At 44.7% G+C, this 11,469-nt stretch overlaps 1 protein-coding gene across 1 annotated transcript in view; it reads right to left on the reverse strand.

Annotated features, from left to right (window-relative positions):
* Window positions 1-11,469, reverse strand: part of RHCE (Rh blood group CcEe antigens) — a 17,344-nt gene continuing 5,875 nt past the window's right edge. Inside the window, exons 3-10 of the mRNA XM_019547634.1 lie at window positions 9,270-9,420; window positions 8,274-8,421; window positions 4,967-5,133; window positions 4,458-4,595; window positions 4,101-4,231; window positions 3,127-3,206; window positions 1,295-1,368; window positions 1-110 (exon numbers count right to left, since the gene is read on the reverse strand). Of these exons, the coding sequence (XP_019403179.1) occupies window positions 84-110; window positions 1,295-1,368; window positions 3,127-3,206; window positions 4,101-4,231; window positions 4,458-4,595; window positions 4,967-5,133; window positions 8,274-8,421; window positions 9,270-9,420 (916 nt within the window). The 3' untranslated portion in view covers window positions 1-83. The remainder of the gene's footprint in view (window positions 111-1,294; window positions 1,369-3,126; window positions 3,207-4,100; window positions 4,232-4,457; window positions 4,596-4,966; window positions 5,134-8,273; window positions 8,422-9,269; window positions 9,421-11,469) is intronic.

Consider the following 11,469-nt stretch of genomic DNA (forward strand, 5'->3'; position numbering starts at 1 on the left):
CACATGTTTATTAGTTTTCCGTAGTGGAGAACAGGAAGCTTCCTCATCTTGGTTTAACCTTAATGTAATTTGGGTCCCTCTGTTCAAAATCCATCAGCCAAATGGGGAAACTGTAAATGAACAAAGCAGTTCTCTCTCAGAATTGTTTCTGCATACAAAGTCCTCCCCCCACCAAAAAAAAAAATAGGAAGGGAAAAAAAAAAAGCACATAAAAGCTAAAAAGAGACAGTTTGGAAACTTTATTCTACCCTGCTTTTCTTTATGACTCAGATTCAGGACAGCACTTAGGCATGAATAAAGTCAGCTTTAAGTACATGCCTAAAAGCTTTCCTTATTCAATGCCTAAATGCATATAGGCAACTAAATGCCCCCACTTTGGTGCCCAAGTCCCTCATTTAGACACTATTTGTATTACAACTCTTCCCCCATGCCCCCAGCCTGTGTCCCTATAGACACCTAACTCTCTTCCAATGAGTGTGCACAGAACTGCCCAAGTCCTGAAACTGCCAAGCAGCTGTTTCCTAGCTTGTGCCAAGACTCAACAGGGTTCTGAAGAAAAACCCATCAGCTTACCTGCAGTGCCCAGCTTGGTAGACTATGCCTAACCTGCAGAAAAACAGCCTGAAATAACGGTGTTCCAGTGTAACCAATAGCCCAGTGACCAGAGACTCACATGGCCAGGGGAGACTCATGGCTGAGATTTTTCCTCCTACCTGATATAACAACTGCAGTTTCCCGCTGCCCAGGTGAGCACCCTAAACACTATGCCACTGGGTATTCTGGAGTACGTCTGAGGTTTTTTCCAGAAGAAAGGCTGACTGGGTTTAAGCACTAAGCTTCAGGAGAACACTCGCAGATGGAAATCCCCAAGGCAAGTGCTTCCATTTAGCCTGAAGTTGGACAGCTTACTATTTTTGAGGAGTAGGATCTAATCCTGTGGCGCTATGCAGGCCAGTCTAGACAGTTCACCACTCAGCCTGCTGGCTTCTGCAAATCCCACTCTGTTTGTACAGGGTGCCTAACTTCGTGCCTCAATGCCCAGTGAAATTAAGAATGATGTACTACAACTCCAAGGGCCCTTTTTAGTTCTACTTAGTCACACACACAAACTTCAGTGACGCACCTTCAAATGATTAGTCTACCTAGAACATTAAAAGCTATAAAGAACAAGAATTATGCTTTGTATTATTTTAAAAGTTAGAGCTTCTTACTGAAGTCAGAGCTTCACAATACTAGTCCTTGCTAGCTTGATCTATATACACAAAGAGGAAAGTAGCGGTTCACTGACACTTACCTCCCAGTATACCTGGTCATCAAAGTACTTTGATACAGGTGGTGCCTTGCATATATTCAGCTTTAAAAGGATACCTGGGTTAAGCAAATAAACAGCAAAAATACATGGATTGGATATTCAAGGCTGTTTGTTCGTTGGTCCTATACTTGTTTGTAGCAGCACATTTGTTAGCCACATGTACTGAAATGTAAGAGAACAAAATTCAACTCAGAATCAAAACTACCCTTCCTCATCTTTCCCATGGGGCATTCTTTCATTTCTGGAGAAGTGAATTAGATCTCAGATGAATAACGTTTTTGGAAAGGAACTATCTGGATTAGCACCCAGTTTTAAACTCTTGCACAGTTACTATTGAAAGTATCCATTCAAACAAACAGAGCAGTTGTAAATAAGAGATCAGCTTTGCTATCCAAGCTGCATAATGGGCCTAACTAAACCTTATAGGTCACCTCCTAAAATAAGGAAAGGTCAATGTTTAGATTTAATTTCGTACACATGAAATACCTGGTTCCAAAATCTAGACCCAGGCTGGACCCTCTAGAAAAGTTTCCCAGTCCTTTACAAATTACTTATAAAAATGTGGTCCAGAATATTTTTTTGCCATTCATCTGATTACTTGGGCACATAGAAGTGAAGCTCCATTCCCTACAAACCAGGTTTCATCGGAGATCCATCACACAGCATCCTGGCTCAGCCAACAAATGGCTCCAAAGTTTGGCATCATTTGGGGAGAAGTCAGCACTTCTAGAAGGGGGGTCTCTTTATTTTCTCGCTTTAGGATTACATAGATCCTTTCTCCATTCTGCTGATATAGTCAGTGGCACAAGGTAAAAAGCAAGCAGGAAAGTGGATTCATGTTTTTCAGCCCCTGGACTGATGCCAAGTCCCTTTAGCTCCAGCATGGGCCTAAGGGTCTGCTTGATTATCAAGAATTGACACCCATGTGTTAAAGAAAGAGACCAGGTATTTACCAGGAAACACACTGGCTTATCAGCACTCTTAAACTGGGATTTCAGGTGTAAATAAATAACCTGCTTATTAAAAGTGATTGGATTAACATATACTGTTTGTTTAGTTCTGCCATGTTTATATTTCCCATGTGTTTCAGTCAAATGAAGTAGATACTTAAAAATCTACTGAATTAGCCTCAACCTCTAAATTACATTTGAACTAGCATAGAGGTTATAGATTAATTACAGCCTGGCATATTCATCTTGGAGTACAGAATTTCAGAGCAATTCTCACATGCTGTTTTTCTTGCTCTAAAACAAGGCTAAACTGTGATGGAAAATACTGCACTACCGTAACATAACCAACGAGCCACATTGGAGACCCATGATCTTTGATCTCAAGAATGAAGATGGGGGCCAAATCTTCAACTGCCACAAATCATCTACCATCTTCAGTTAAACACTGCTGATTTACACAAGCCACGGATGTGGCCCAGCATGGAGAAAAAAAAAGTCTTGCTATCTCTCTTCTGTTACTAATGTCATATTCTACATATAAAGATTTCCTCCTACTTCCTCTTGTTCCTGAAACCAAAGGGGGCTGCTGAAGCACCCTTTAAAAATAACACTGGCAAGAATAAGAATACTGCTACTGCTTTGGCCTCGTTGAGTGTGTCCCTGGTCCAAAGTCGCAATAGAATAGACCTTGTCACAACTTTTCTTACAGTAGCAAGTGAACTCTCTCTATATAGCAGTGCCCCAGTTACCACCGTATGAGATGCAATAGGTTGGGCAACACTGCTATGACAGCAGAGGTACCTGGATCACCCAGCACCTGTGAAAGTTAGGAAAGGTGCCACTGAAACAGCTTCCCGTACTAACCTGTAATAAAGCCCACTATCACGGCCACAAGGATGGTGATGCTCAGAGAACCCACTTCAATCAAGGCTGGATAACCCTTACTGGAAACGAAAAGCAAAGACACTTAAGTGCAGAACTGCAGGTTACTCCAGGGAAAAATATACCTTGGACTTTTCCCACTCACAGGTGCTGAGTTACCTATAAAGATTATGATGTTGTTACATCAATCTATGTCTTGGTGCAAAATTTTAAACAGGCTAAAAGTCACATAATTCCAAATGGATTTTTAATAATTAAATTATGCAATGGCTGCATTTGAAAATGTCAGCAACTAAAGTCAGGCCCAAAGACTAAGACAACTCTAGGGCCAAATTTTGCTCTTAGATGCATGCTTGCCATGCCTAGTCTATTAAATAGGAACTGGATGTGTATAGCTGGAGGAAGAATGTGACCCATCTAATGTCCCAGTACTGCAATACAATCCACTCAGGCAGAGCCCTACTGAAGTCAATGGGATTCCACGCAAGAATAAGGGTTCATCTGCAAGAAACACACTGCAGGATGACAACAAAAAAGCCTTCTGGGACTCTGAAGCCCTTCCTCCCTCGTGCTGCTGGGCCTCAAAGGTTCACTCATGCTCACCCTTCAGGTCCCAATTCAGTCTCCCTTGCACCTTCACCTTAGTTCTCCTATCTTCCTTTTCACACTACTGCATCCCAAAGTCACTCTATGATTTCCCACTTAATGATCCAGAAACAAAACTTAATTCTGAGGACCTGATTCAAAGCTCTTTGAAATCAAGAAGACTATTTCCTTTGAATTAAATGGCCTTTGAATTGGTCCATGTTAGTACTAGACATGTTAGTACCAAAGGATTAATCTATGAGGCCAATCCAAAGCTTTCTGCATGTTTTACAGGGCTTGGAATTCCAATCTGCGGCACAATATATTACAGATGAGCTACCCACAATATTGAATCGAAAGGCTCTACCTACACTGGCAAGTTGTTCCAGTTGTATATTACGAAGAGGATGACATAGGCTATTGCCCCCAGCAATCCAGACATCCCAAACATGCAATGAATGCCACAGATGTCGTGCATCTTGACTACTGAATTCAAACACATCTGAAATGGGAAAAGTGTTTAATAAACACACAGAAGCAAAAAGTTACAAAGCTGAAGAGGTATTCAGTCACAGATCTAGAAACAGAAGATACATCTCCCAGCTCTCTCTCATGGGACTCTGAGCTCTTCTAGAGACAGACAGTCATCAACATACGGTCTCTCACAGGGTAGAAATTTAAGAGACTAAGCAACTAGTGCCGAGGGAATTTTGGATTTTGAACCTTACCTTGACAAAGTAAAGTCCCAGTACTGCGATCACACCAGCAAGGAAACCCAAAACCATTGCAATCCAAGGATTCTGAATAATGTGAGCGGAGAAGCCAAGAGCAACCCCACCAGCCAGCGTTGCACCATGGATGTGGGTCTGCAGATTAACATAACAAATTCATGCATGCAGCAATAGGAACCACTCACTGGGCTCAATGGGAGCACCTGCCCTCCACCTGTGGCCTACCCTGTGCTGCCCTCACCCAGTGAAACACAACACCTGTGAACTGTTTACTCCCCCACTCTGAGCATTTAAATGGGAGGAGATGGTAGGTAGCACCCTGTGTAGGGGCTAATTTTACCTTTAGGGAAGTCTGTGCAGATAACATCTGCAGCACTCTAACAAGTGATCCACTGTCACATTGAGGGCCCAGCACTGCCTTAGCTTATTTGCCTTTTTACTTTCAGCATAAAGAGCTTAACACAAAGACATGTTTCTAAGCAGAGCAGCCTACATTTTTCTCTTACCATCTGGAGTTTTCCATTCTTGTTGGTCAAGGCAGACAGTGCAAAGGCAATCACAGTACTGACTGCAATAGCATAGTAGGTGTTGTGGATTGCGTTCCTCTTTTTCACCACCCCATCAACAAGCACAGAGTTGAAGCTTGGCCAGAACATCCAAAGGAAGAGTGTGCCTTGCAGACAAAGACATGTAGTTGTCATTAGGATTCTCATACCACCAATGGCACCATCATGTCCTGTTCCAGGCAGGTTTGTGCTCACACTCTACCTTCTGAGCAGTGCCCTCACTGGAAGAAGGGGGGATGGTACTCCACAACACTGACAGGCCCTAAAGCTTGCCACACTGGAATCTTAGCAGCAGCTTAGCCCTGTACATGATGAGAGTAGCCATAGCTATAAACACACACCTAAGAGTATCTTATTAGGAAGAACAGATCCTTCAAAGTAGTCATTCTGTCCCTGTGCTCTGCCAACAGTAAAGCCCTTAAAGGCCCAGCCTTCAGAGGACAATATAACCCCTTTCACTCCTTTCCTCTCTTTTTCTCACCTGTGTGCAGATAAGACACCTGCTGATCTAACTGCATCCGGCAGAGGGCAGCAGGTGCACTCATACTAGCTTACACTGTGCCCCAAGCACAATTTTGCTCCCAAGACCTTTGGATCTACTTTGGACCAAACAGATCAAAGTTTATAGATGACACAAACTATGTTTTATTTTGTGTTCCCCCATCTCTGCTGCAGAAGACTCTAAGCAGTCTTGATAGCTAATGTGCGACCATGTGCTTGAATTACACTTTGCCTTCCAGGTACATTTTAAGTGGTCTCATTAAGAATTGATTAAGAAGTCACACAAATTACAGGGGTTGAGAATATCACAGCTGACACCAACCCTGACAAGCTCCTGAAAGTCGCCAAATACTTTTACTGCTTCTTTTTACTCCTCTTGTCCACCTGAGGGCTGAGCTAAACCCTGCAGGCCAACTTTCAGACTCCGGGATCTTAATTTACTCTGAAAAGCTAAATGACTTTGCGCTACAATGATATTCACTGACCAGATTTTGTTCCTGGCTGAGGCTTTTCTCAAAGTGTGGTGTTATTTCTATATCTTCCATCAGGCATGTCCCTGGGAAATAGACAAATTCCACTTATCACTACATTTCTACCTGTGGAGGCCTCCCCATCTACACCACTATTTGCAGTCAGGACACACATATCTTTCATCTTCTTAGCAACATTCTCAATTTGCAGGATGACTTTCTACCTTTACTCATGACCCATGCTATTACAAGCAACAAGGCAGATGATGGTTTCAGTTTGTTTACAGGCTGTGTTTTAAGCACAGCCCTCAAAGATGTTTGGGAGGGTGTCACTCACCCAGCAGCAACTGATATGTCAGGTCAAAAGGGATACATAATCTTATCTTACACCTGGGGACTATTATGTTCTCAAAGATGCAACAGGTGCCAGGGCACTGATATGCTGCAGGTATCGAAGCAGAGACTGGCAAGCCTCTGTCTAAGAAAAATCAGCAGAAATGAGGTACCAGTACCAATGTAATGTCCATTTGCAAGATGAAATAACCGGCATCTTGTTTAAGGGTGCTAATGGAAAATCCAGACCTAAAAGTTCTGAAGTTCCCACATCCCAACCACTTCTTTCTCCTTCTCTTGCCGTATGTCCATTTTCCCCTTTCATTTTCCTGTCCTCCAGGCAACAGTCAACACTGTACATCTTTAGAGTGGTCTTGTGCCCTCAAGGCAGCTCCTCCATCCCATTCTTCTCTGGGTGTGGACAAGCAGTTAAAGAAAGTACTTTCCCACTGACCCTATATAACTGTTTCTCTGTCCACTCTATTCCTCTTTAAGCAGAGATAAAGCATTGTAACTTTAAATCTCTTATTTCTACTGTCCCCTCTTAAAACACTTTAGCCGTAGACTGTTCCAAAACCCATCTGAACTCCCATCGTTCATATGGGTTTTGGGCAGTACTCATATAGTTTACCTACAGAACTCCCAGCTGCAGATGCATTAGTATTGCTATGGTGCTCTGAATACACAAAGTGCCATATTAGTTCAGAGGCAAATAAAGTAGACATAAATATGTGTGCAGCACATGGCCTGTGGGACTCAAGTCCTATTTATAGACTATTTGGCAAGCTTAAGACAGATTCAAATAATGCCTGGGTCTTGTTCAGGGTGATATCTCACCTGGTACACTGCCTAAACAGAAATCATAAGGTACACTCTCGAGGTATAAACCAAACAGCAAAAGCTCATGAAGAAATGCTTTTTCCTACCTTGCTATAGCACCGCATAATGGGATTACAACTGCTTCGAGCACTGGTCACTGTCCAGACTCACACATGGAACTGAACAGCCCATCACTGATTTCCATTATGACAATGCAAATGTTACACTAGGACTGAATGCAGGAGAGGGGGGTTCAGACTGTGTATCTCATGTTCCCCTGTATTAAGCAGCTCCTTGCAAGACCTAACCACCAATAGGCATAAAGCATTCCTGGTTTATTTACCCCTAAGTTTTGAGAGCAGATCATGCACATTTCACCCCCACTTGAAAGACGGGGTACGAGGAGGCACTGTTATGAAGTCACCTGCTCGGTCCTCTGTTTGTGCCTGCTTTCTGAGAGCTGCTTTCAGGAATTATTCATGAAGTGATGGCATAATAACTTTAGACAGTGAGCACTTGGGGGTAGTAAGCTGGTTTTAAACTTATAAAGAAGGCTTAAGAGTGCCTTGATGAGTTAATTTAAAATAACCAATCACTTAGAATTCCACAGCAGAGCAAGAGCTCTGGGGACTCAGCAAGAACAGCATTTAATTTTTCCTCTTTTATTATTAGGAAAAGGCTGCCAGGTTCCGTTAGATGTGTGCTTGCTGAGCATGCATATGGTAAAGTTCCAGTGGGCACCCTGAATCAGCTCCTCCTCTTGATGGCATATCTTGGTGCATACAGCCAAGGAACTGAATCAACTGCCTGTACTGGAATCAGGAGACAGAGGTGGAAAAAGACCTATAAGATCAGTGAATCCATTCCTCTGCTAGGGCAAGATGTAGCTCCCTAGAGAGGGCATCCTTAAGTTTATCCCTGGCAAACAATGTCTTTATGTTGTTGTTTCCTGTTAATATTAAATACATTCTGTTCCTACAAAAGTTGCTAGCAATTCATCTTCACTAGGATGCACTTGATGCTACAACTTTGAAATAAAACCTTTGTGTCCTCAGGGCTCCATGCTAGTCCTCAGAGTCATTCCACTCTCCCCCAATGCTGAGATGTTAAAGTAAATGTCTTACCCAACATTGAAAACAAATCAGAAGTTGCATCAGAGCCCTCCTTTCCAGTCTCTCTTCTCAATGAAGGCTGAGTGAGCCACCAGGATGCCATCAAACCAAAGAAGGTCCCAAATATGTGAACATGCATCAAGCTTACATGTTCCTCAATCTGCAGATGATAAAAATATCCTATTCATGAGTAAAATGATCCTTCTGAATCTCTGTGGGGTGTGCTGAGATTTCTTCCTCATTTACTTGAAGAATGTCACCCCTGCACCATCTTTTATGTAATTTTCAGGAGCACTCTGGGTGAATGTGTTATTTACACAGGCCTGTACATGGCTCATAAGATAACTCAAGGAACCAGCAACCATTGCCATTGCAATCATGGAAATCACCATAACTCCTAGGAGTTATGTAAATACTCTCTAGAAGCATTTCTCTAGCCTGAGGATGTGACTGAAGGACAGGGAGAGGGGTTCAGGGTATAGGAAACAGCTCCAAGCATGGTTGACACTCAGCATGAATGAGGGTATGAAGCAGATTATTATTTGGTGAACGAAGGAACCAAAAGAAGGAATTAGACAAGAACAAAGCCTAGAATCAAGCAGCAGATAGCTTGCTGGAGATGGAGCCTTGAAGGGGAAGACAAGGAGCTTGCACTTGATCTAAAAGGAAAGAATCAGCTACTGAAGGGAGTGCAGAAAGATAAGGGAGCTGTGATAAGAGCAGCAAGGGAGAAGGCAGTGCCAGAATGAATAAGCTAGAAGGGAGATGAGGTGCAGGTGACCAGAGGGAAGCTGCTCTGTCAAGGAGCACAGAACACGTAGTGGAGTGAAGACACCCACCGCAGTGGCAGGATCAAGCTTAGTCTAAAACAGACACATGCCCTTAGGTCAGGCGTAGCTGTTAGCACAGGGTCAATATCAAATCAAAAGCAAATGCTTCCAACAAACATGCAATGATTTAAGCCCACTTAAACCTTTCCCCACATGCATGAAAGCATGGTTACCATACCTCCAGGATGTACACATTGGTCCATCTGGTAGCACAGAAAGCAGTCACCTCCACCATCGCCATGCAAATCAACTGAAAAGGGTTGGCCTTGCCCAACACAGCTCCAGCCGAGATTAACACAGTGACAACGCTCATGGAGGCTGTTAAAATGCTTTAATAAAAGAATGGGAATAAAATATATTACAAAACTGGCTGAAATGAAACTGGCCTCTGATACAGAAATCTGACTGCTGTGCAGGACACAGACATTCAGAGAGAATAAGCGTGACATTTTCTAAGGCATTTTCTGTGTTTGGTTGTCTGGGCTTCATCCCCAGAAGGGCTCACAGCTCTTTCTAGGTCAAGAACCACCACTGAATGCCAAGCAGAGATGTCTCATCTGAGTCACACTCAGTCCAACTGGCCAAAGGCAGAGAGAAAGTAGGTGGTCATGAAGGCTGCTCTGTAACTGCAGCTGCTGTAGATATTTGGTTTTAGATTAGCTAGCTCAGGGACTGCAAGCAGTGTGGCTGTGGCAGCAGAATTCATGTATGTGACCTGCCCAAACATCTATGCAGATTCTTGGGCAGGTGTTAAAACCTGAGCTGAGCTCCATGCTGCTGAGCACAGCCAGCCTTAGGAGTAGGTGATGTGGTGACCTCCCAGGGCACAATGGTCAGGCGGGTCTCTCACATGCACACACACACACGCACGCGCGTGCACACACAGAGGCACCGTGAGTAGCAGGTAGTGGTGCTGGCCTGGGCATTGCTCAGGGAGGGCCCCACATGATGCCAGGGCTGGGGGAGAGGGGGCATGGTGAGGCAGGATGCCCAGGATTCTGTGCATGAGGATGGCAGCAGCTGAGGCACCTGCTCCCACCCAGGCAAGGCAGAGCAGGGCAGGGTATGGTGGAGCATGCAGGAAGCCCCCGGCTGGGGCCGGCCTGCCGTGGAGGAGAGCAGAGGAGGGTTCCAGTTGAGACTCACCTGCACACAGCTGATTGCATGTCAGACCCTGGAGGAACCCCATGGTGACTGCAGGGCATCGAAGCCCCTGTGCCAGCACTCACCAGCCACTCATCGCAAGCTCCACTTCAGCTCCACAGGGTTACAGGTAGCAGTCCCCAGCACAGGCACATGCCCTGCCCTGCCCATCGGATGGAACCCCTCTGTGGCAAGGTAGTAGCCCTGGTGACTTGGAGAGGTGCCAGGGGGAGGTGCCAAAATACATTCCCACCCAGGGCACCATTTTCCCTAAGACTGGCTCTGCACTGAGGCTGCGTTGTTAGCTGTATCTAAGGTTGCACGTCAACATAACCTGTTGCCAGAGCACAGCCTGCATGGCAGACATGTCCAGTTCTAGCACTGACCCTGGCTATCAGACCGGAAGGAGCTTGCTGGCCCAGGAAGTCCAGCCCATGGTGTTCACAGGCATCCACTCATCTAATGAGTCCTAAAAATTACTCACTACAATCCTTCCCCTGTGCTTCAACCAGCAGATCAAACCACATGCCCTGCCCAAGGCATGAGGAGGTCCCTCAGGTCCCCAAACAGATTGGCCTCCTTCCCCTTCACTCCTTCCTAACAAGCTGTTTATACCCTTTTGTCCTGCTTGTTTTTGCCAAGAGTGGGGCACAGAATGTTAATGACTCAGACACGCTGCAATTTGGAACCGTGTGTTCTGGACTGCTCTTGACCTTTACAAGATCCTGGAATCGTAATTAGCCGCCTCTCCTGCCTCTTGCTACAAGGGAGAACATGCTGAAAATCTTAAAAGCCTCAACAAAGGTAAAGGTTCTGCCTCATTGCTGATGAAAAAATGACCTACAAGGAAATTGCTCTGAAACCGCTGTGAGTTTTCCTGCGTGTACAGCATGTGGAGTGGCGGTAGGTAGGAGGTGTTTACTTCAGGGAGCACAGCGCTCATGAAAAGTACTTCATGGACAGCTGTGGAAACCAGAGTTCTCATCTGCATGGCCCGAACAGTAGCAGAGACAGGCTCTCTCACACTTTTCCTATTAATAAGCCTTAACCTTCAGTGGAAAAGGGCACTCACTCTCCCGGGCCCTTGGTTTCCTTTGCTGCATCTGCCATTAAAGTTGTGATCTGGGAGGAGGAGTCTGGCAGGCACCACAGAAAGGAGAAGCGTACAAGACAGCTTTCTGTTTGATGTGAGCTAGCCTGGGACTTGGAACATCCTAGGTTCTACTTCCACAGAC

This window comes from Crocodylus porosus, unplaced genomic scaffold (assembly GCF_001723895.1).
Source record: "Crocodylus porosus isolate Cpor-Errol unplaced genomic scaffold, CroPor_comp1, whole genome shotgun sequence".
NCBI lineage: Eukaryota > Metazoa > Chordata > Crocodylia > Crocodylidae > Crocodylus > Crocodylus porosus.